Source organism: Mustelus asterias, unplaced genomic scaffold, assembly GCF_964213995.1.
Source record: "Mustelus asterias unplaced genomic scaffold, sMusAst1.hap1.1 HAP1_SCAFFOLD_1539, whole genome shotgun sequence".
NCBI lineage: Eukaryota > Metazoa > Chordata > Chondrichthyes > Carcharhiniformes > Triakidae > Mustelus > Mustelus asterias.
This window is the reverse complement of record NW_027591484.1, coordinates 23,013-45,620: the sequence shown is the minus strand read 5'-3', so window position 1 is coordinate 45,620 and position 22,608 is coordinate 23,013. Positions and strand designations below refer to the sequence as shown.

The following is a 22,608-nucleotide window of genomic DNA, read 5'->3' as shown; positions in this document are numbered from 1 at the left end:
TCACCTTAAACACTGATCAGATCATTCCTTAAAACTCCAGGAAGTCTGGCCTATACAACCTGTCTACGTAATTTAACCCTTTGATGGCCAGTCAATCTGCACTGCTCCCCCTCCACGATCGATATCCCTGTCCGAAGATGTGGGCCCAGACTGGACCCCAGTTACTCTGGACTGGACACTGGCTCCCTCAATGCGACACTGTGAGTCTGGACTCTGTGTTCACCACTCTGGATTGGATCCTGAGCCCTAGACCCGCTCTGAGAGTCAGAGAATCATTGGGCGGGATTCTCCGGCCGCGCTGGTCTAAAAGCCGGAAATTCCTGCCCGACTGTCAATGGGCCTTCACATCATCCGCAACTCGCCCGCTTCAACTGCAGGGGCGGGAAGGGCGGGAGAATTCCAGCCTTAGAGTCATTACAACACAAGAGAATTGACTCTGAGTTGAGCTTGTTATCCCATACTCACTCCACCCAAATCCTTCAACAACACCTTCCAAACCCACGACCATCACCATCTAGAAGGACAAGAGTCGCAAATACCTGGGAACACCCCCACCTGGAGGTTCCCCTCCAATTCACTCACCATCCTGACTTAGAAATATATTTGATTTGATTTATTATTGTCACATGTATTAACATACAGTGAAAAGTATTATTTCTTGTGCGCTATACAGACAAAACATACCGTTCATAGAGAAGGAAACGAGAGAGTGCAGAATGTAGTGTTACAGTCATAGCTAGGGTGTAGAGAAAGATCAACTTAATGCAAGGTAGGTCCATTCAAAGTCTGATGGCAGCAGAGAAGAAGCTGTTCTTGAGTCGGTTGGTACGTGACCTCAGACTTTTGTATCTTTTTCCCCGACAGAAGAAGGTGGAAGAGAGAATGTCCGGGGTGTGTGGGGTCCTTAATTATGCTGGCTGCTTTCCTGAGGCAGCGGGAAGTGTAGACAGAGTCAATGGATGGGAGGCTGGTTTGCGTGATGGATTGGGCTACATTCACGACCTTTTGTAGTTCCTTGTGGTCTTGGGCAGAGCAGGAGCCATACCAAGCTGTGATACAACCAGAAAGAATGCTTTCTATGGTGCATCTGTAAAGGTTGGTGAGAGTTGTAGATGACATGATTCCTTCACTGTCACTGGGTCAAAATCCTGGAACTCCCTCCCTAACAGCACTGTGGGTGTACCTACACCACATGGACTGCAGCGGTTCAAAAAGGCAGCTCACCACCACCTTCTCAAGGGGCAATAAATGTTGGTTTAGCCAGCGACACCCACATCCCGAAAATGAATTGAAAAACGGACAGATCCTGACTCAGAAGAAGGTTGTTACTCAGAGTAACTGTGACCTGTGTAACAGGTCAGGTGTCCAGTTGCTGCATTGAAGGTTCATCCCGAACAAGCCCCCCATTACCAATCCTCTCTGCCAAGTCTGTTCCCTATTCTAGCTGTGAGTGGATGAGACAGTGCAGAACCCTCTCCGTATCTGCTTCCAGACCCTGCAGCAATCCATTCAACATCCGCTCTGCCATTTTGAATGCAACTCCTCCTGACACAACTGAACCAACAATGGGGATGCCATGCATCAGATATTCACCCGCCATTAACCCCATGCCAGGACTGCTGGCCAGGAGCTTGTAAATAAGAGGTCTGTTGATATCTGTTGGCTGGGGTGAAGTGAGTTGAGCTTTCAATTCCTCCACTGGCTTCTCAACTTCAGCTGACATCCTCTTGAGAGATTCCTCATCAAGCCCAAAGCTCCTGTAGTAAAAGGGCACATTCTGCAGCAATATCCCGACATCACACGCAAACCCGAGCCCTGGGATGGGAGTTGCTGCTGCGATAGACGATAACAGAGCTAACTTCCAAACCTCTGAGCTGAGGGAACTCTTCTTCCTCTCGATGATCTGGGAAGTGGGAATCTGGATGGATCTCAGGAACGCTCGCTTTCTGTACCTGGGAATCTCTCTTCCCAAAGTTTCCAGGAGCTGTTTTGAGTCGTAACTGTTGAAATCCAAGGCAGACACCAGGAAGACCTGTGGTGAATTCACACCCTGTTCCTGTAAATTCTTCAGTGAATCCTCTCTGATCATGTCCAGCGCCTGTTCTGGGGGAGTCGCCCGCCGTTTCCGCGATGCCTGGACATCGCTGTCAATCTTCGTGCGGACAAAGTAGAAAGGCCTGTCGCTCTCACTGATCCATTTCGCCAATTTAGCGTGATTCTCTTTAAAGCGTTCAGAAGCTACAATGATGAAGATGTCATACCTGCTGAAGCCCACCTTTTCCCTGTAGTCCTCCAACTGGAAATCCGGCGTTCCCAGTCCGGGAAGGTCCCAGATTAGCAGCTGATTCAGGGAGGGGTGTGGGTAGCTGGCTGCTCTCATGGTGGTTTCTGTGACCCCGGTAGCAGCAGCTCCAGGTTGGTCATCAGCTACACCTCGAATGGCATTGACCAGGGAGGATTTCCCAGCTCCTGCCTCACCAGTAACCCCAATGTGCACCGGAAAGTTCTCCAGCGAGTGCAGGCTTCCCACAACTTTCGAGACAAGTTCAGGGAGTCCACCCGATTGAAATGCGACATTCATTTCCTCCCATTCCTCATTGTTAACTCGATGAATTAATTCAGACCTGAAAATGTAAAAACACACAGTAACCTTCAGCAAGAAGTTACCGAACAATCTGCAAATAACATCCAATTACAAAACAGCAAGAAACCACAACAAAATCATACACCCAACTGACCCTCTGACAGTGCGGCACTCCCTCAGTACTGACCCTCTGACAGTGCGGCACTCCCTCAGTACTGACCCTCTGACAGTGCCGCACTCCCTCAGTACTGACCCTCTGACAGTGCGGCACTCCCTCAGCACTGACCCTCTGACAGTGCGGCACTCCCTCAGTACTGACCCTCTGACAGTGCGGCACTCCCTCAGTACTGACCCTCTGACAGTGCGGCACTCCCTCAGTACTGACCCTCTGACAGTGCCGCACTCCCTCAGTACTGACCCTCTGACAGTGCCGCACTCCCTCAGTACTGACCCTCTGACAGTGCGGCGCTCCCTCAGTACTGACACTCTGACAGTGCGGCACTCCCTCAGCACTGACCCTCTGACAGTGCAGCACTCCCTCAGCACTGACCCTCTGACAGTGCAGCACTCCCTCAGTACTGACCCTCTGACAGTGCGGCACTCCCTCAGTACTGACCCTCTGACAGTGCGGCACTCCCTCAGTACTGACCCTCTGACAGTGCGGCACTCCCTCAGCACTGACCCTCTGACAGTGCAGCACTCCCTCAGTACTGACCCTCTGACAGTGCGGCACTCCCTCAGGACTGACCCTCTGACAGTGCGGCACTCCCTCAGTACTGACCCTCTGACAGTGCGGCACTCCCTCAGCACTGACCCTCTGACAGTGCGGCACTCCCTCAGCACTGACCCTCTGACAGTGCGGCACTCCCTCAGTACTGACCCTCTGACAGTGCGGCACTCCCTCAGCACTGACCCTCTGACAGTGCAGCACTCCCTCAGCACTGACCCTCTGACAGTGCGGCACTCCCTCAGCACTGACCCTCTGACAGTGCAGCACTCCCTCAGTACTGACCCTCTGACAGTGCGGCACTCCCTCAGTACTGACCCTCTGACAGTGCGGCACTCCCTCAGTACTGACCCTCTGACAGTGCGGCACTCCCTCAGTACTGACCCTCTGACAGTGCGGCACTCCCTCAGTACTGACCCGCTGACAGTGCGGCACTCCCTCAGTACTGACCCTCTGACAGTGCGGCACTCCCTCAGCACTGACCCTCTGACAGTGCGGCACTCCCTCAGCACTGACCCTCTGACAGTGCGACACTCCCTCAGTACTGACCCTCTGACAGTGCGGCACTCCCTCAGCACTGACCCTCTGACAGTGCAGCACTCCCTCAGCACTGACCCTCTGACAGTGCGGCACTCCCTCAGCACTGACCCTCTGACAGTGCGGCACTCCCTCAGCACTGACCCTCTGACAGTGCGGCACTCCCTCAGTACTGACCCTCTGACAGTGCGGCACTCCCTCAGCACTGACCCTCTGACAGTGCGGCACTCCCTCAGTACTGACCCTCTGACAGTGCGGCACTCCCTCAGTACTGACCCTCTGACAGTGCGGCACTCCCTCAGTACTGACCCTCTGACAGTGCGGCACTCCCTCAGTACTGACCCTCTGACAGTGCGGCACTCCCTCAGTACTGACCCTCTGACAGTGCCGCACTCCCTCAGTACTGACCCTCTGACAGTGCCGCACTCCCTCAGTACTGACCCTCTGACAGTGCGGCGCTCCCTCAGTACTGACACTCTGACAGTGCGGCACTCCCTCAGCACTGACCCTCTGACAGTGCAGCACTCCCTCAGTACTGACCCTCTGACAGTGCGGCACTCCCTCAGTACTGACCCTCTGACAGTGCGGCACTCCCTCAGTACTGACCCTCTGACAGTGCGGCACTCCCTCAGGACTGACCCTCTGACAGTGCGGCACTCCCTCAGTACTGACCCTCTGACAGTGTGGCACTCCCTCAGCACTGACCCTCTGACAGTGCGGCACTCCCTCAGCACTGACCCTCTGACAGTGCGGCACTCCCTCAGTACTGACCCTCTGACAGTGCGACACTCCCTCAGTACTGACCCTCTGACAGTGCGGCACTCCCTCAGCACTGACCCTCTGACAGTGCGGCACTCCCTCAGCACTGACCCTCTGACAGTGCGGCACTCCCTCAGTACTGACCCTCTGACAGTGCGGCACTCCCTCAGCACTGACCCTCTGACAGTGCGGCACTCTCTCAGTACTGATCCAATGACAGTTCGGCACTCCCTCAGTACTGACCCTCTGACAGTGCGGCACTCCCTCAGTACTGACCCTCTGACAGTGCGGCACTCCCTCAGTACTGACCCCCCTGACAGTGCGGCACTCCCTCAGTACTGACCCCCTGACAGTGCGGCACTCCCTCAGTACTGACCCTCAGACAGTGCGGCACTCCCTCAGTACTGACCCTCTGACAGTGCGGCACTCCCTCAGCACTGACCCTCTGACAGTGCGGCACTCCCTCAGCACTGACCCTCTGACAGTGCGGCACTCCCTCAGCACTGACCCTCTGACAGTGCGGCACTCCCTCAGCACTGACCCTCTGACAGTGCGGCACTCCTGAGTGAAGACATTTCTCCTTATCTCAGTCCTAAATGGCCCCCATTTCCTGAGTCTGTGACTCCTTGTTCTAGACCTCCCCCCCCCCTCCCCCCCAGCCAGAGGAAACAACATCCCAGCCTTCAGTCTGCCCAGCCCTGTCAGAGTTTTATACATTTCAATGAGTTCCTCTCTCATTATTCTAAATTCCAGTGAATACAGGCCCAGTCGACCCAATCCCTCCTCATCCGACAATCCTGCCATCCCAGGAATCAGTCTGGTGAACCTTCGCTGCACTCCCGCTATGGCAACAATATCTTTTCTCAGAGAGAGAGACCAAAACTGCGCCCAATACTCCAGCTGTGGTCTCACCGAGGCCCTGTACAGCTGCAGTAAGACATCCTTGTTCCTGTAACTCAAATCCTCTTGCAATGAAGACCAACATACCATTTACCTTCCTAACCGCTTGCTGTACCTGCCTGTTTGCCTTCAGTGACTGGGGCACTGGGACACCCAGAACCCTCTGTAAAGCAAAGGCAAAAGTAAAAAAGTAAAGTAACGTTTATTTATTAGTCACAAGTTCGGCTTCCATTAACACTGCAAAGAAGTTACTGTGAAATTCCCCTAGTCGCCACACTCCGGCTCCTGTTCGGGTTACACTGAGGGAGAATTTAGCACGGCCAATCCACCCTAACCAGCACGTCTTTGGACTGTGGGAGGAAACCGGAGCACCCGGAGGAAACCCACGCAGACACGGGGAGAACCTGCAAACTCCGCACAGACAGTGAACATTTCCCAATCGATCTCCATTTAAAGAATAAATTGAAACAGAAAATGCTGGATAAACTCAGCAGATTGAAATGATTCTCCTGTCGATGCTGACAGGCTCCCAGTTTCACCCCATTTTCTGTTTCATCATAGAATCCCTACAGCACAGAAGGAGGCCATTCAGCCCATCGAGTCTGCACCGACCACAATCTCACCCAGACTCTATCCCCATAACCCCTCATATTTACCCTGCTAATCCCCATGACACTCGGGCCAATTCAGCAATGGCCAATCCACCTAACCCTCACATCTTTGTGGTCTTGGTTTCAGATTTCCAGCATCTGCAGTACTTTGCTATTACCACCATTTAAATAACATTCTGTTTCTCTGTCCGAAGTGGATAACTTCACATTTATCCTCGTTGTGCTGCATCTGCCGTGTGTTTGACACTCACTCACCTTGAAGCCTCTTTGCATCCTCCTCACAGTTCACATCCCCACCGCAGTTTGTGTCATCAGCAATCACTCCTCCCCCCCCTGCCCCCCCCCCCCCCCCCCACCCCTTCCCCCAGGACACTGGGACCCATTTAGAAGTTTAACCCACTCACAATCTCACTCCGGGCCTCGGCTGCTAAAAGCAATCCTCATTCAGTCTGTGATTCATTTAGTCCCATACCTGCAGCTCCGATTGGCTTACACACATCACCCCGCCCCTTTCCCATGCCTTACTATTGGTGCCCACCCAGGGTGCTATCAGATCAGGGTGGGGTGTTCAATCTCTTGGCAATGGCATCTTGGCTCCCCAGGTACCAGTGGCCAACTTGGGACAAAGGGATCAAGGGATATGAGGGGAAGGGGGGGGATTAGGCTGTTGAGTTGGATGATCAGCCATGATCGTAATGAATGACGGAGTAGGCTCGAAGGGCTGAATGGCCTCCTCCTGCTCGTATCTTCTATGTTTCTAAAATGGCGCCATCTTGTGTTGGCTGGAGACACGGTGTCTAAATGTTGTCACTGAGGAGGCGGCAAGTGGGTGAGGAACAGGAAGGGCCAAGGATGGATCCTTGGGGGTCATGATGTGGAGATACTGGCGTTGGACTGGGGTAAACACAGTAAGAAGTCTCACAACACCAGGTTAAAGCCCAACAGGTTTATTTGGTAGCAAAAGCCACGAGCTTTCGGAGCACTGCTCCTTCATCAGGTGAGTGGGAGATCTGTTCACAAACAGGGCATATAAAGACACAAACTCAATTTAAAAAATAATGGTTGGAATGCGAGTCTTTACAGGTAATCAAGTCTTAAAGGTACAGACAATGTGAGTGGAGAGAGGTTAAAGAGATGTGTATTGTCTCCAGACAGGACAGTTAGTGAGATTTTGCAAGCCCAGGCAAGTTGTGGGGGTTACAGATAGTGTGACATGAACCCAACATCCCGGTTGAGGCCGTCCTCATGTGTGCGGAACTTGGCTATCAGTCTCTGCTCAGCGACTCTGCGCTGTCGTGTGTTGTGAAGGCCGCTTTGGAGAATGCTTACCCGAAGATCAGAGGCCGAATGCCCGTGACCGCTGAAGTGTTCCCCAACAGGAAGAGAACACCCTTGCCTGGTGATTGTCAAGCGGTGTTCATTCATCCGTTGTCATAGCATCTGCATGGTCTCCCCAATGTACCATGCCTCGGGACATCCTTTCCTGCAGCGTATCAGGTAGACAACGTTGGCCGAGTTGCAAGTGTATGTACTGTGTACCTGGTGGATGGTGTTCTCACGTGAGATGATGGCATCCGTGTTGATGATCCGGCACGTCTTGTAGAGGTTGCTGTGGCAGGGTTGTGTGGTGTCTTGGTCACTGTTCTCCTGAAGGTTGGGTAGTTTGCTGCGGACAATGGTCTGTTTGAGGTTGTGCGGTTGTTTGAAGGCAAAAAATGGGGGTGTGGGGATGGCCTTGGCGAGATGTTTGTCTTCATGTTGATGATGACATGTTGAAGGCTCCGGAGGAGATGCCGTAGCTTCTCCGCTCCGGGGAAGTACTGGACGACGAAGGGTACTCTGTCCACCGTGTCCCGTGTTTGTCTTCTGAGGAGGTCGGTGCGGTTTTTCGCTGTGGCACGTCGGAACTGTTGATCGATGAGTCGAGCGCCATATCCTGTTCTTATGAGGGCACCTTTCAGCGTCTGGAGGTGTCTGTTGCGATCCTCCTCATCCGAGCAGATCCTGTGTATTCGGAGGGCTTGTCCGTAGGGGATGGCTTCTTTAACGTGTTTAGGGTGGAAGCTGGAGAAGTGGAGCATCATGAGGTTATCCGTGGGCTTGCGGTACAGTGAGGTGCTGAGGTGACCGTCCTTAATGGAGATGCGCGTGTCCAAGAATGCAACTGATTCCGGAGAGTAGTCTATGGTGAGTCTGATGGTGGGATGGAACTTGTTGATGTCATCATAGAGTTGTTTCAGTGATTGTTCACCATGAGTCCAAAGGAAGAAAATGTCATCCTGGACCACAATGTCTTCACCTTCAACAATCAGTTCTTCATCCAGACACACGGAACAGTCACGGGGACCAAATTCGCACCTCAATATGCCAACATCTTCATGCACAGGTTCGAACAAGACTTCTTCACCGCACGGGACCTTCAACCAATGCTATACACTAGATAGATCAATGACATTTTCGTCCTACTCAGCCTTCAGGAGAACAGTGACCACGACACCACACAACCCTGCCACAGCAACCTCTGCAAGACGTGCTGGATCATCGACACGGATGCCATCATCTCACAAGACCACACTTGGAATACTGTGTGAAATTCTGGTCACCCTATTATAGAAAGGATATTATTAAACTAGAAAGAGGGCAGAAAAGATTTACTAGGATGCTACCGGGACTTGATGGATTGAGTTATAAGGAGAGGCTGGATAGACTGGAACCTTTTCCTCTGGAGTGTAGGAGGCTGAGGGGTGATCTTATAGAGGTCTATAAAATAATGAGGGGCACATGTCAGCTAGATAGTCAACATCTTTTCCCAAAGGTAGGGGAGTCTAAAACTAGAGGGCATAGGTTTAAGGTGAGAGGGGAGAGAAACAAAACTGTCCGGAGGGGCAATTGTTTCACATAGAGAGTGGTGAGTGTCTGGAACAAGCTGCCAGAGGTAGTAGTAGAGGCGGATACAATTTTTCCTTTTAAAACGCATTTAGATAGTTACATGGGTAAGATGGGTTTAGAGGGATATGGACTAAATGGGGGCAATTGGGATTAGCTTAGGGGGTTTAAAAAAAAAGGGCAGCATGGACAAGTTGGGCCGAAGGGCCTGTTTCCATGCTGTAAACCTCTATGACTCTATGACTCACGTGAGAACACCATCCACCAGGTATACAGTACATACTCTTGCAACTCGGCCAACGTTGTCTACCTGATACGCTGCAGGAAAGGATGTCCCGAGGCATGGTACATTGGGGAGACCATGCAGACGCTACGACAATGGATGAATGAACACCGCTTGACAATCACCAGGTAAGACTGTTCTCTTCCTGTCGGGGAGCACTTCAGCAGTCACGGGCATTCAGCCTCTGATCTCCGGGTAAGCGTACTCCAAGGCGGCCTTCACGACACACAACACAGAGTCGCTGAGCAGAAACTGATAGCCAGGTTCCGCACACATGAGGACGGCCTAAACCGGGATCTTGGGTTCATGTCACACTATCTGTAACCCCCACAACTTGCCTGGGCTTGCAAAATCTCACTAACTGTCCTGATTGGAGACAATACACATCTCTTTAACCTGTGCTTAACCCTCTCTCCAATCACACTGTCTGTACCTTTAAGACCTGATTACCTGTAAAGACTCACATTCCAACCATTATCTTGTAAATTGAGTTTTGTTTCTGTATATGCCCTGTTTGTGAACACAACTCCCACTCACCTGACGAAGGAGCAGCGCTCCGAAAGCTTGTGCTACCAAATAAACCTGTTGGACTTTAACCTGGTGTTGTGAGACTTCTTACTGTCCTTGGGGGTCACCAGAGGGAAAGGGCGGGGTCAGGAAGAGAAGCCATTGGCAGTGATTCTCTGGCTCTGATTGAATGGAGAAGAATGGAAGCAGGGGAGGGCAGTGCCACCCAGCTGGGCGATGGGGGTGGGGGGGTTGGGGGCTGGTCTGAGGAGGATGGGGGGTCACCGGGTCAAAGGCTGCAGACAGCTGGAGAAGGACGAGGAGGGAAAGGTTCTCCCTGTCGCCCTCACACAGGATGTCAGCTGGGAGTTTGATAAGAGCCCTTTCCGCACTGTGACAGGAACCTGATTGGAGGGATTCAAACAGTAAGAAGTGGGGGGAGATGAGGAGAATGTTTTTTTTACACGGTGAGTTGTTGTGATCTGGAAGACGCTGCCTGAAAGGGCGGAGGAAGCAGATTCAATAATAACTTTCCAAACGCAATTGGAGAATTACGAGGAGGAGATAATTTGCAGAATGATGGGACCTGCATGTCCATGTTTATAAGTCACTGAAAGCTAACAACACAGAATCGTTACGGTGCAGAAGGAGGCCATTCGGCCCATCGTGTCTGTGCTGGCTCTCCAAACCAGCATTATTGCCATTCCCCTGCCATTTCCCCGCACCTCTGCACATTGTTTCTATTCAAATAATCATCTAACGCCTCGATTGAACCTGGCTCCACCACACTCCCAGGCAGCGCACTCCAGAACCCAACCACTCATTGTGTGAATTTTTTTCTCACATCACATTTGCTTCTTTTGCAAATGACATTAAATCTTGGCCCTCTCGTTCTCGATCCTTTTCCGAGCGGGAACAGTTTTTCCCTCTCGACTCTGTCCAGCCCCCTCAGGATTTTGAACATCTCCATCAAATCTCCTCTTAGCCTTCTTCTCTCCAAGAACAGCCCCAACCTCTCCAATCTATCCTCATAACTGAAGTTTCTCATCCCTGGGAACATTCTTGTAAACCTCTCCTGCGCTCTCTCCAATGTGTTCACATCCTTGCAGGTGCAGCAAGTAATGATGAAAGTAAATGATATGTTGGCCTTTATCCCGAGAGGATATGTGTACAGGAGTGAATATACCTTGTTACAAATGTAAACAGCCTCGGTGAGACCGTACCTGGAGTACTGAGTCTCCTTACCTCAGGAAGGATATACTTGCCACAGGGAGAGTGCAGAGAGGGTTCACCAGACTGATTCCTGGGAAGGTGGGATTGTCAGATGGAGAGATTGGGGAAAACTGAATCTGTGTTCTCTAGAATTCTGAAGGACGAGAGGTGATCTCACTGCAACTTCGGAAATTCTTACAGGACCGGACGGGATAGATACAGGAAGGATGTTTCCCGGGGTTGGGGGGGTTTATAAAACCAGGGGCCACAGTCTCAGAATTCAGGGCAGGTCATTCAGACTGAGATGAAGAGGAATTTCTTCACTCAGAGGATGGTGATTCTTTGGGATTCTCTGTGCCAGAGGGATGTGGAAGCTCTGTCGCTGTGTGTGTTCTCGAGACTGAGATTGAGAACTTTCTGGATACTGATCACATCCAGGGATAGGGGGTCAGTGCGGGAAAACTGGTGTTGAGGGTCAGCCATGATCTGGCTGAATGGCGAGTTGGAGGACCCCTGTCTTCCTCAGAATGAGCAGGGTTAGAGGGACTGACTGGGGGGGGGGGGGGGGGGGAAGGAGGGGAAGGGGGGGGAAAGGAGGGAAGGGGGGGGAAGGAGGGGAAGGAGGAATCAGCCTCCATCTGTTGTCAATCACAGAGCAAGTTGCTCCGTCACTCACTTGATCATTTCAGGGTGGTTCTCAATTCTCGAGCGAAACAACGGAAAATCATATTTGTGAGTCTGGAGGTTGCTCAGGACGTACACATCAGGATTCTGAACAGATCCTTTCGTCAGGGATTTGACACAGAACTCTCTGATCTCCTTAACAACCTGATCCTCGTTGTATTCTGCTGGAAGTCGCTGTCTGTGAGCTTCGAGATCGCTGTCGATCTTCGTGCGAACAAACAGAACCTTCTTGCCGGTGCTCTGAAGAGCCTTGGCCAGCTGGCCATGGTGCTCTTTGAAGATTTCGGAAGCGATGATTACAAAGATCCCGTAGAGTTTGCCATTGATTTGCTTCAGGTATTGCTCAGGTTGCAAGTTTGGGCTGATCTCGGGGAGCTCCCAAATCCGGATGTTGGGATATTTGGGGAAGAAATACACAACAGGCTTTGTGCACGGATCTCCCAGCCCAGTCTTGGCTGCTGCTGCATCATCATCCTGGAGATCTCTCAGTGTGTTAATCAGGGAAGATTTGCCGGAACAATGATCCCCAAAGACAGCCAGATCCAATCCTGATACTTCTGAACATTCGCTCAGTGAACACTGGGCGCCTGTGCCTTCAATCACTCCCTTGCTTCTAAACAAAAACACACAAATCTTAGCAGCTCTCTCAGAAACAACTCCAAACATTTCATTATCTAATTTTTTGCTTGGATGTGGAGATGCCGGCGTTGGACTGGGGTAAACACAGTAAGAAGTTTAACAACACCAGGTTAAAGTCCAACAGGTTTATTTGGTAGCAAAAGCCACACAAGCTTTCGGAGCCCCAAGCCCCTTCTTCAGGTGAGTGGGAGTTCTGTTCACAAACAGGGCGTATAAAGACACAGACTCAATTTACATGAATAATGGTTGGAATGCGAATACTTACAGCTAATCAAGTCTTTAAGAAACAAAACAATGTGAGTGGAGAGAGCATCAAGACAGGCTAAAAAGATGTGTATTGTCTCCAGACAAGACAGCCAGTGAAACTCTGCAGGTCCAGGCAACTGTGGGGGTTACAAATAGTGTGACATGAACCCAATATCCCGGTTGAGGCCGTCCTCGTGTGTGCGGAACTTGGCTATCAGTTTCTGCTCAGCGACTCTGCGCTGTCGTGTGTCGCGAAGGCCGCCTTGGAGAACGCTTACCCGAATATCAGAGGTCGAATGCCCGTGACCGCTGAAGTGTTCCCCAACAGGAAGAGAACAGTCTTGCCTGGTGATTGTCGAGCGGTGTTCATTCATCCGTTGTCGCAGCGCCTGCATAGTTTCCCCAATGTCAAACAACCGCACAACCTCAAACAGTCCATTGTCCGCAGCAAACTACCCAGCCTTCAGGAGAACAGTGACCATGACACCACACAACCCTGCCACAGCAACCGCTGCAAGACGTGCCGGATCATCGACACAGATGCCATCATCTCACGTGAGAACACCATCCACCAGGTACACGGTACCTACTCTTGCAATTCGGCCAACGTTGTCTACCTGATACGCTGCAAGAAAGGATGTCCCGAGGCATGGTACATTGGGGAAACTATGCAGGCGCTGCGACAACGGATGAATGAACACCGCTCGACAATCACCAGACAAGACTGTTCTCTTCCTGTTGGGGAGCACTTCAGCGGTCACGGGCATTCGGCCTCTGATATTCGGGTAAGCGTTCTCCAAGGCAGCCTTCGCGACACACGACAGCGCAGAGTCGCTGAGCAGGAACTGATAGCCAAGTTCCGCACACACGAGGACGGCCTCAACCGGGATATTGGGTTCATGTCACAGTATTTGTAACGCCCACAGCTTGCCTCCTGGACTTGCAGAGTTTCACTGGCTGTCTTGTCTGGAGACAATACACATCTTTTTAGCCTGTCTTGATGCTCTCTCCACTCACGTTGTTTGTATCTTAAAGACTTGATTAGCTGTAAGTATTCACATTCCAACCATTATTCATGTAAATTAAGTTTGTGTCTTTATATGCCCTGTTTGTGAACAGAATTCCCACTCACCTGAAGAAGGGGCTTGGAGCTCCGAAAGCTTGTGTGGCTTTTGCTACCAAATAAACCTGCTGGACTTTAACCTGGTGTTGTTAAACTTCTTACTGTGTTTTGCTTGGATTGTCAGTGAAGCAGAGAGTGAGGGAGATAGCGAGAGAGGGAGAGATAGCGAGAGAGAGGGAGATAGCGGGAGGGAGGGAGCGCGGGAGAGAGGGAGCATGGGAGAGAGGGAGATAGCGGGAGAGAGGGAGATAGCGGGAGAGAGGGAGATAGCGGGAGAGAGGGAGCGTGGGAGAGAGGGAGCGTGGGAGAGAGGGAGCGCGGGAGGGAGATAGCAGGAGAGAGGGAGCGCGGGAGAGCGGGAGCGCGGGAGTGAGGGAGCGCGGGAGAGAGGGAGCGCGGGAGAGAGGGAGCGCGGGAGAGAGGGAGCGCGGGAGAGAGGGAACGCGGGAGAGAGGGAGCGTGGGAGAGAGGGAGCGCGGGAGAGAGGGAGCGTGGGAGAAAGGGAGCGCGGGAGAGACAGCGGGAGAGAGACAGCAGGAGGGAGGGGGAGAGAGGGGGAGAGAGAGAGGCAGTGCGAGAGAGAGAGAGTGCGAGAGAGAGAGTGCGAGAGAGAGAGAGTGCGAGAGAGAGAGGGTGCGAGAGAGAGTGCGAGAGAGAGAGAGTGCGATAGAGAGAGTGCAAGAGAGAGAGAGAGAGTGCGAGAGAGAGTGCGAGAGAGAGAGTGCGAGAGAGAGCGAGAGTGCGAGAGAGAGAGAGTGCGAGAGAGAGAGAGTGCGAGAGAGAGAGAGTGCGAGAGAGTGCAAGAGAAAGAGAGAGTGCGAGAGAAAGAGAGAGTGCGATAGAGAGAGTGCAAGAGAGAGAGTGCGAAAGAGAGAGAGTGCGAGAGAGAGAGAGTGCGAGAGAGAGAGAGTGCGAGAGAGAGAGAGTGCGAGAGAGAGAGAGAGTGCGAGAGAGAGAGTGCGAGAGAGAGAGAGTGTGAGAGAGAGAGAGCGAGAGAGTGCAAGAGAGAGAGTGCGAGAGAGAGAGAGAGAGTGCGAGAGAGAGAGTGCGAGAGAGAGTGCGAGAGAGAGTGCGAGAGAGAGAGAGTGCGAGAGAGAGAGAGTGCGAGAGAGAGAGAGTGCGAGAGAGAGAGAGTGCGAGAGAGAGAGTGCGAGAGAGAGAGAGTGTGAGAGAGAGAGAGAGAGAGAGCGAGAGAGTGCAAGAGAGAGAGTGCGAGAGAGAGAGAGAGAGTGCGAGAGAGAGTGCGAGAGAGAGAGTGCGAGAGAGAGAGTGCGAGAGAGAGTGCGAGAGAGAGAGAGAGTGCGAGAGAGAGAGCGAGAGAGAGCGAGAGAGAGTGCGAGAGAGAGCGAGAGAGAGTGCGAGAGAGAGAGAGTGGGAGAGAGAGAGAGTGCGAGAGAGAGAGTGCGAGAGAGAGAGAGAGAGAGTGCGAGAGAGAGAGAGTGCGAGAGAGAGAGAGAGTGCGAGAGAGAGAGCGAGTGAGAGCGAGAGAGAGTGCGAGAGAGAGAGAGTGGGAGAGAGAGAGAGTGCGAGAGAGAGAGTGCGAGAGAGAGAGAGAGAGTGCGAGAGAGAGAGTGCGAGAGAGAGAGAGAGAGTGCGAGAGAGAGAGTGCGAGCGAGAGAGAGTGCGAGCGAGAGAGAGAGAGAGAGTGCGAGAGAGAGAGAGCGAGAGAGTGCGAGAGAGAGTGCGAGAGAGAGAGTGCGAGAGAGAGAGTGCGAGCGAGGTGCGTGAATCTCTGATTTTATTTTTTATTATTTCTCCAGGGATTTTGAGCCTCAGTGACAAGGCCGACATTTCCTGCCCAGGTCTGATTGCTCCTGAGAAGTTGAGCTGCCTTCTTAAACACACGCCGTGTCTCGCTCGGCCATTCCAGAGGCAGATTAGAGGCTCCCACATTGCTGTGGCTCTGGAGTCACATGTCGGCCAGAGCGGGTAAGGACGGCAGATTCCCTTCCCTAAAGGAGATTCGTGACGCAGATGTGATTTTGCAATAATCAGATAGCTTCATGGTCATCATTACTGATATAGGATTGAATGGAAATGTTAACCAGATGGACAGTATGAAGCTGGAAAATCCCTGGATAAAGCTTTGCAACCCTGGCCCAACGATACTGAGGCTATTTAACATCTGACCGTGATGTGTCGAGTTACTGGGGCTGAAAGGTGATCTCAAACATATGAAATAGGAGCAGGAGTCACAACACACTCCTATAACCTGTTCCACCAATCAGTGCGATGGTGGCTGGTTTTCCTCCATCCCGCCCCTTCTCAGTGGTCAGTGATCCCAGTGTTGAACAAACTCAACAAGTCGCCCTCTGAGATCCAGATCCAGAGACCCTTGGAGTGAAGAGGTTTCTCCTCTGATCAGTTGGAAAGGATTGGCCCAGTCACTCTGCGATGGGGCCTTCCACTCCCCCCATGTTGTGTACCCTCCAGCCCAAGGGTACACCCCTCAGGAGCCACCCTCCCCAGCCCTGGAGAACTTTATATCTTCCAATGAGATCACCTCTCACTCTTCTCCACGTAACACTACACAGAGCCAGCCTACGCCAAATCTTTCACCAAATCCATACATACTTGTTGAGTTCCTTAATCTTCTGTTCGATTGTATCACGGAAGAGGGAGAATTGATAGCTATCAGTGTTAGTGTTACAGACCAGGAATATTGATGAGGATTTAACACCTCCCTCTGACAGCAAATCGCAACATGAGGAGGTAACCTTTTCCAGAAAATGATCCAGTTCTCTGGCGGAGTTAATGATGGAGCGATATTGTTGAATATCTGCATCGATCTTGGTGCGCACAAAGTAGCAAACCTTGCCCTTAGCCTGGCAATCCTTGGCAAACGTCACATCTTCAGAAACAAATCTATCCACAGAAGAAACGATGATGAAAAGATCAAACTCGTCCAATTTGCTGCCGGTCGGACAGTCAGAGTGAAACTCCCAGATTGTGACGTTTGGATATTTGGGATGGGTGAAGCTGCTTTCAGGATTCTGGGAGGATTCCTTGTTCTCCTTGCCCAGCAGAGCGTTGATCAGAGAGCTCTTCCCAGCACCGGGAAGGCCCACCACTCCAATCCACACCGAGTCCGGCTTCGGGGAGCTGATCCAGGAACCCATGGAGGAGGAATCATCAAACCCACAGCGACAACTCCAATCTCATCTCCCTGACAACACAACACAACAATACCTCAGCAACACCAGACAGGTACAGCACGGGGTTAGATACAGAGTAAAGCTCCCTCTACACTGTCCTCATCAAACACTCCCAGGACAGGTACAGCATGGGGTTAGATACAGAGTAAAGCTCCCTCTACACTGTCCCCCATCAAACACTCCCAGGACAGGTACAGCACGGGGTTAGATACAGAGTAAAGTTCCCTCTGCACTGTCCTCATCAAACACTCCCAGGACAGGTACAGCACGGGGTTAGATACAGAGTAAAGTTCCCTCTACACTGTCCTCATCAAACACTCCCAGGACAGGTACAGCACGGGGTTAGATACAGAGTAAAGCTCCCTCTACACTGTCCCCATCAAACACTCCCAGGACAGGTACAGCACGGGGTCAGATACAGAGTAAAGCTCCCTCTACACTGTCCCCATCAAACACTCCCAGGACAGGTACAGCACGGGGTTAGATACAGAGTAAAGCTCCCTCTACACTGTCCCCATCAAACACTCCCAGGACAGGTACAGCACGGGGTTAGATACAGAGTAAAGCTCCCTCTACACTGTCCCCATCAAACACTCCCAGGACAGGTACAGCACGGGGTTAGATACAGAGTAAAGCTCCCTCTACACTGTCCCCATCAAACACTCCCAGAAGTGGCAGATGGACTTCAACCCAGATAAGTGTGTGGTGGTCGAATAGGATGAAAGAATATAATATTATGGGTAAGACGCTTGGCAGTGTGGAAGATCAGAAGGATCTTGGGGTCCGGGTTCATAGGATGCTCAAAGCAGCGTCGCAGGTGGAGGCTGTGGTTAAGAAGGCGTATGGAATACTGGCCTTCATCAATAGAGGAATTGAGCTTAGAAATCGGGAGATAATGCTGCAGCTGTATAGGACCCTGGTCAGACCCCACCTGGAGTACTGTGCCCAGTTCTGGTCGCCTCATTACAGAAAGGATGTGGAAGCCATAGAAAGGGTGCAGAGGAGATTTACAAGGATGTTGCCTCGATTAGGTGGCATGCCTCATGAGGATATGTTGAGAGAGCTAGGTCTTTTCTCCTTGGAGAGACGAAGGATGAGAGGTGACCTGATAGAGGTGTATAAGATGTTGAGGGGTATTGATAGAGTGGATTCTCAGAGGCTTTTACCCAGGGCTGAAATGGTTGCCACAAGAGGTCACAGGTTTAGGGTGCTGGGGAGTAGGTACAGAGGAGATGTTAGGGGTAAGTTTTTCACTCAGAGGGTGGTGGGTGCGTGGAATCGGCTGCCGGTAGTGGTGGTGGAGGCGGATTCGATAGGGTCTTTTAAGAGACTTTTGGATAAGTTCATGGAAGTTAGTAAGATAGAGGGTTATAGGTAAGCCTAGTAGGTAGGGACAAGTTCGGCGCAACTTGTGGGCCGAAGGGCCTGTTTGTGCTGTAGCTGTTCTATGTTCTAACCGAGCTTCTCTCTCCTAGGGACATTCTCATCATCGTGACTGGCAACTGCATCACCAGCTTCTTCGCTGGGTTCGCCATCTTTTCCATCCTGGGTCACATGGCATGGAAGAAGGGTGTGGCCGTGGAAGATGTCGCAGACTCGGGTGAGGCCACTGCCCAGCAATGATCTAAAATCATCTCAGCGCGGCACTGGGGGGATTCCTCTCGACAGCTTCCCACTTAAAAACTCTGTACAAGGAGAGTTTCTCTGGTCAAGAATGGTCCCATCAAACACTCCCAGGACAGGTACAGCACGGGGTTAGATACAGAGTAAAGCTCCCTCTACACTGTCCCCATCAAACACTCCCAGGACAGGTACAGCACAGGGTTAGATACAGAGTGAAGTTTCCTCTACACTGTCCTGATGCTCTGAATCCACTATTTCCAATCTGGCTTCTGTCAATCTATTTTTTCTGAATAGCTGGGGGTAATGATGTTGGTATCCGCTGGGACCTGCTAAGAACATAAGAACATAAGAAATAGGAGCAGGAGTAGGCCATCTAGCCCCTCAAGCCTGCCCCGCCATTCAACAAGATCATGGCTCATAGAAACTCATAGAAACCCTACAGTACAGAAAGAGGCCATTCGGCCCATCGAGTCTGCACCGACCACAAACCCACCCAGGCCTTACCCCCATATCCCTACATATTTTACCCACTAATCTACGCATCCCAGGACACTAAGGGGTCATTTTAGCATGGCCAATCAACCTAACCCGCACATCTTTGAACTGTGGGAGGAAACCGGAGCACCCGGAGGAAACCCACGCAGACACGAGGAGAATGTGCAAACTCCACACAGACAGTGACCCAAGCCCGGGAATCGAACCCAGGTCCCTGGAGCTGTGAAACAGCAGTGCTAACCACTGTGCTACCGTGCCGTCCCCCGATCTGAAGTGGATCAGTTCCACTTACCCGCCTGATCCCTATAACCCCTAATTCCCTGACCGATCAGGAATCCATCTATCTGTGATTTAAACATATTCAGCGAGGTAGCCTCCACCACCTCAGTGGGCAGAGAATTCCAGAGATTCACCACCCTCTGAGAGAAGAAGTTCCTCCTCAACTCTGTCCTAAACTGACCCCCATTTATTTTGAGGGTGTGCCCTCTAGTTCTAGCTTCCTTTCTAAGTGGAAAGAATCTCTCCACCTCTACCCTATCCAGCCCCTTCATTATCTTATAGGTCTCTATAAGATCCCCCCCTCAGCCTTCTAAATTCCAACGAGTACAAACTGAGTACAAACTGCTGATACCAGTTTCATCAAATCAGCAGCTACAGAGATGTGGTTTTAAATGGAAGCTATGGTGGGTTGGAGAATGAGGCAGCATCGAAGAGAGGCCATTCGGACCGTTGTGGCTGTGCTGACTCTGTGGAAGAGCCCTCTCAATATTCCCACTTCCCTGCTCTTTCCCGCAGTCCTGCCAACTTCTTGGAATTTCCCAACTGTCTTTGGAAAGTTATTATTGAATCTGCTTCCGCCGCCCTTTCAAGCAGCGCCTTCCAGATCACAGCAACTCGCCGTGTAAAAAAACATTCTCCTCATCTCCCCCTCTGGTTCTTTCCCCGATTCTCTCCAATCTGTGTCCCTCTGGTTACCCACCCTCCTGCCACTGGAAACACTTTCTCCTCATTTATTCCTCACGATTTTGAACCCCTCGATTAAATCTCCCCTGAACCTTCTCTGCTGTAAGGAGAAGGATCCCAGCTTCTCCAGTCTCTCTGCATTAACCGGAGTCTCTCATTCCTGCTCCCAATGCAATAAATCCTCTCACACCCTCACCAAGACACTGACATCCTTCCCAGAGTCTGGGGCCTGGGATTGGACACTATTCTGGGCTCTGAGATTAACTCTCTGCCCCCAGCGCAGTGATTCGAGTTTCCAAAATGAACAAAAGGGAAAGAATGAACTCACTGGTGTCCTGACTGATGGTGCCGTGAACAGCAGAGAGCGAGATACAGAGAGACTGGAATCAGCCAGTTTAAACACACAAGGAGCCTGACCTGACAGCATTCCAGTTAGTGATCCGGGATAAACCGGCCTGTCCGCTGCCACAAACACATTCACCACTTTCAGTTTCTGTTCCGAATTTCAACCAATAATTTATCCCAACCCTGACTCAATTGGCTGGCAGCTGCCGGATAGTCATTGGTTCACCAAGTCACATGTCCCTTCCGTATTGTCTAAACAATTTGTATTAACCCCTGTGTACTCATTACAATGTCACAGATAGAGAGCTCACATCAGCAAGCTACCAGAGTGAGAGTGAGCGAGAGAGAGTGAGCGAGAGTGAGCAAGAGAGAGTGAGCGAGAGTGAGTGAGAGAGAGTGAGCGAGAGAGAGAGCGAGAGAGAGTGAGCGAGAGAGTGAGAGTGAGCGAGAGAGTGAGAGTGAGCGAGAGAGAGTGAGCGAGAGAGTGAGCGAGAGAGAGTGAGCGAGAGAGTGAGAGTGAGCGAGAGAGAGAGAGTGAGCGAGAGAGTGACAGTGAGCGAGAGAGAGTGAGCGAGAGTGAGCGAGAGAGTGAGAGTGAGTGAGAGAGAGCGAGCAAGAGAGTGAGAGTGAGCAAGAGAGTGAGAGTGAGCGAGAGAGAGTGAGCGAGAGAGTGAGCGAGAGAGAGTGAGCGAGAGAGTGAGTGAGAGAGTGAGAGTGAGAGTGAGCGAGAGAGAGAGAGTGAGCAAGAGAGTGAGAGTGGGCGAGAGAGAGAGAGTGAGTGAGCGAGAGAGTGAGAGTGAGCGAGAGAGAGAGAGTGAGCGAGAGAGTGAGCGAGAGACTGAGAGTGAGAGAGTGAGAGTGAGCGAGAGAGCGAGCGAGAGAGTGAGAGTGAGCGAGAGAGTGAGAGTAAGCGAGAGAGTGAGAGTGAGCGAGAGAGTGAGCGAGAGAGTGAGCGAGAGAGTGAGAGTGAGGAGTGAGAGAGTGAGCGAGAGAGTGAGCGTGAGAGTGAGAGTGAGCGAGAGAGTGAGCAAGAGAGTGAGCGAGAGAATGAGAGTGAGTGAGAGAGTGAGAGTGAGCGAGAGAGTGAGAGTGAGCGAGAGAGAGAGAGTGAACGAGAGAGTGAGCGAGAGAGTGAGCATGAGAGTGAGCGTGAGAGTGAGCGAGAGAGTGAGCAAGAGAATGAGCGAGAGAGTGAGCGAGAGAGTGAGCGAGAGAATGAGAGTGAGCGAGAGAATGAGAGTGAGTGAGAGAGTGAGAGTGAGCGAGAGAGTGAGCAAGAGAGTGAGAGAATGAGCGAGAGAGTGAGCGAGAGAATGAGAGAGTGAGAGAGTGAGCGAGAGAGTGAGCGTGAGAGTGATCGAGTGAGTGAGAGTAAGCGAGAGAGTGAGTGAGAGTGAGCGAGAGAGTGAGAGTGAGCGAGAGAGTGAGAGTGAGCGAGAGAGTGAGCGAGAGAGTGAGCGAGAGAGTGAGCGAGAGAGAGCATGAGAGTGAGCGAGAGAGTGAGCGAGAGAGTGAGCGAGAGAATGAGAGTAAGTGAGAGAGTGAGAGTGAGCGAGAGAATGAGAGTGAGCAAGAGAGAGTGAGAGAGAGAGTGAGCGAGAGAGTGAGCGAGAGAGTGAGCGAGTGAGCGTGAGAGAGTGAGCGTGAGAGTGAGCGAGAGAGTGAGCAAGAGAATGAGCGAGAGAGTGAGTGAGTGAGTGAGCGAGAGAATGAGAGTGAGTGAGAGAGTGAGAGTGAGCAAGAGAGTGAGCAAGAGAGTGAGAGAATGAGAGAGTGAACGAGAGAGTGAGCAAGAGTGAGAGAGTGAGCGAGAGAGTGAGAATGAGAGAGCGAGTGAGAGAATGAGAGCGAGAGAGTGAGCGAGAGAGTGAGGGTGAGTGAGGGAGTGAGCGAGAGAGTGAGAGTGAGTGAGAAAGTGAGCGAGAGAGTGAGCGAGAGAGTGAGCAAGAGAGTGAGAGAATGAGCGAGAGAGTGAGCGAGAGAATGAGAGAGTGAGAGAATGAGAGAGAGAGTGAGCGAGAGAGTGAGAGTGAGAGTGAGCGAGAGAGTGAGAGTGAGCGAGAGAGTGAGAGTGAGAGTGAGTGAGAGAATGAGAGAGTGAGAGAATGAGAGTGAGCGAGAGAGTGAGCGAGAAAGTGAGAGTGAGTGAGAGAGTGAGAGTGAGAGTGAGAGTGAGAGTGAGAGTGAGAGTGAGCAGGAAAGCGTCATGAGAATGGTAGTTGAGATGAGGAAATGATGTCGATAGATTGGAGAAGTCGGAATGGTTTTCCTTGGGAAAGAGAAGGGTAATAGATCGAGGGCGACTCGATGACGTTTTAACGATAAAAGC

General features: G+C 51.6%; 1 protein-coding gene across 2 annotated transcripts; it reads right to left on the bottom strand.

Moving 5' to 3' along the window:
• Positions 1 to 579: 579 nt before the first annotated feature.
• Positions 580 to 20,419, bottom strand: LOC144488408 (uncharacterized). 2 transcript variants are annotated; one of them, XM_078206481.1, is made up of 4 exons: positions 20,352 to 20,419; positions 16,273 to 16,864; positions 11,683 to 12,303; positions 580 to 2,624 (listed from the first exon to the last, which is right to left on the bottom strand). In XM_078206481.1, exons 2-4 carry the CDS (start codon positions 16,815 to 16,817, stop codon positions 1,436 to 1,438), a joined length of 2,355 nt encoding a protein of 784 aa, XP_078062607.1. In that variant the 5' UTR covers positions 16,818 to 16,864; positions 20,352 to 20,419; the 3' UTR covers positions 580 to 1,435. The 2 variants fall into 2 exon arrangements, with proteins under 2 accessions (XP_078062607.1, XP_078062606.1); XM_078206480.1 differs by having other exon boundaries at positions 20,263 to 20,413.
• Between the last annotated feature and the right edge of the window lie 2,189 nt (positions 20,420 to 22,608).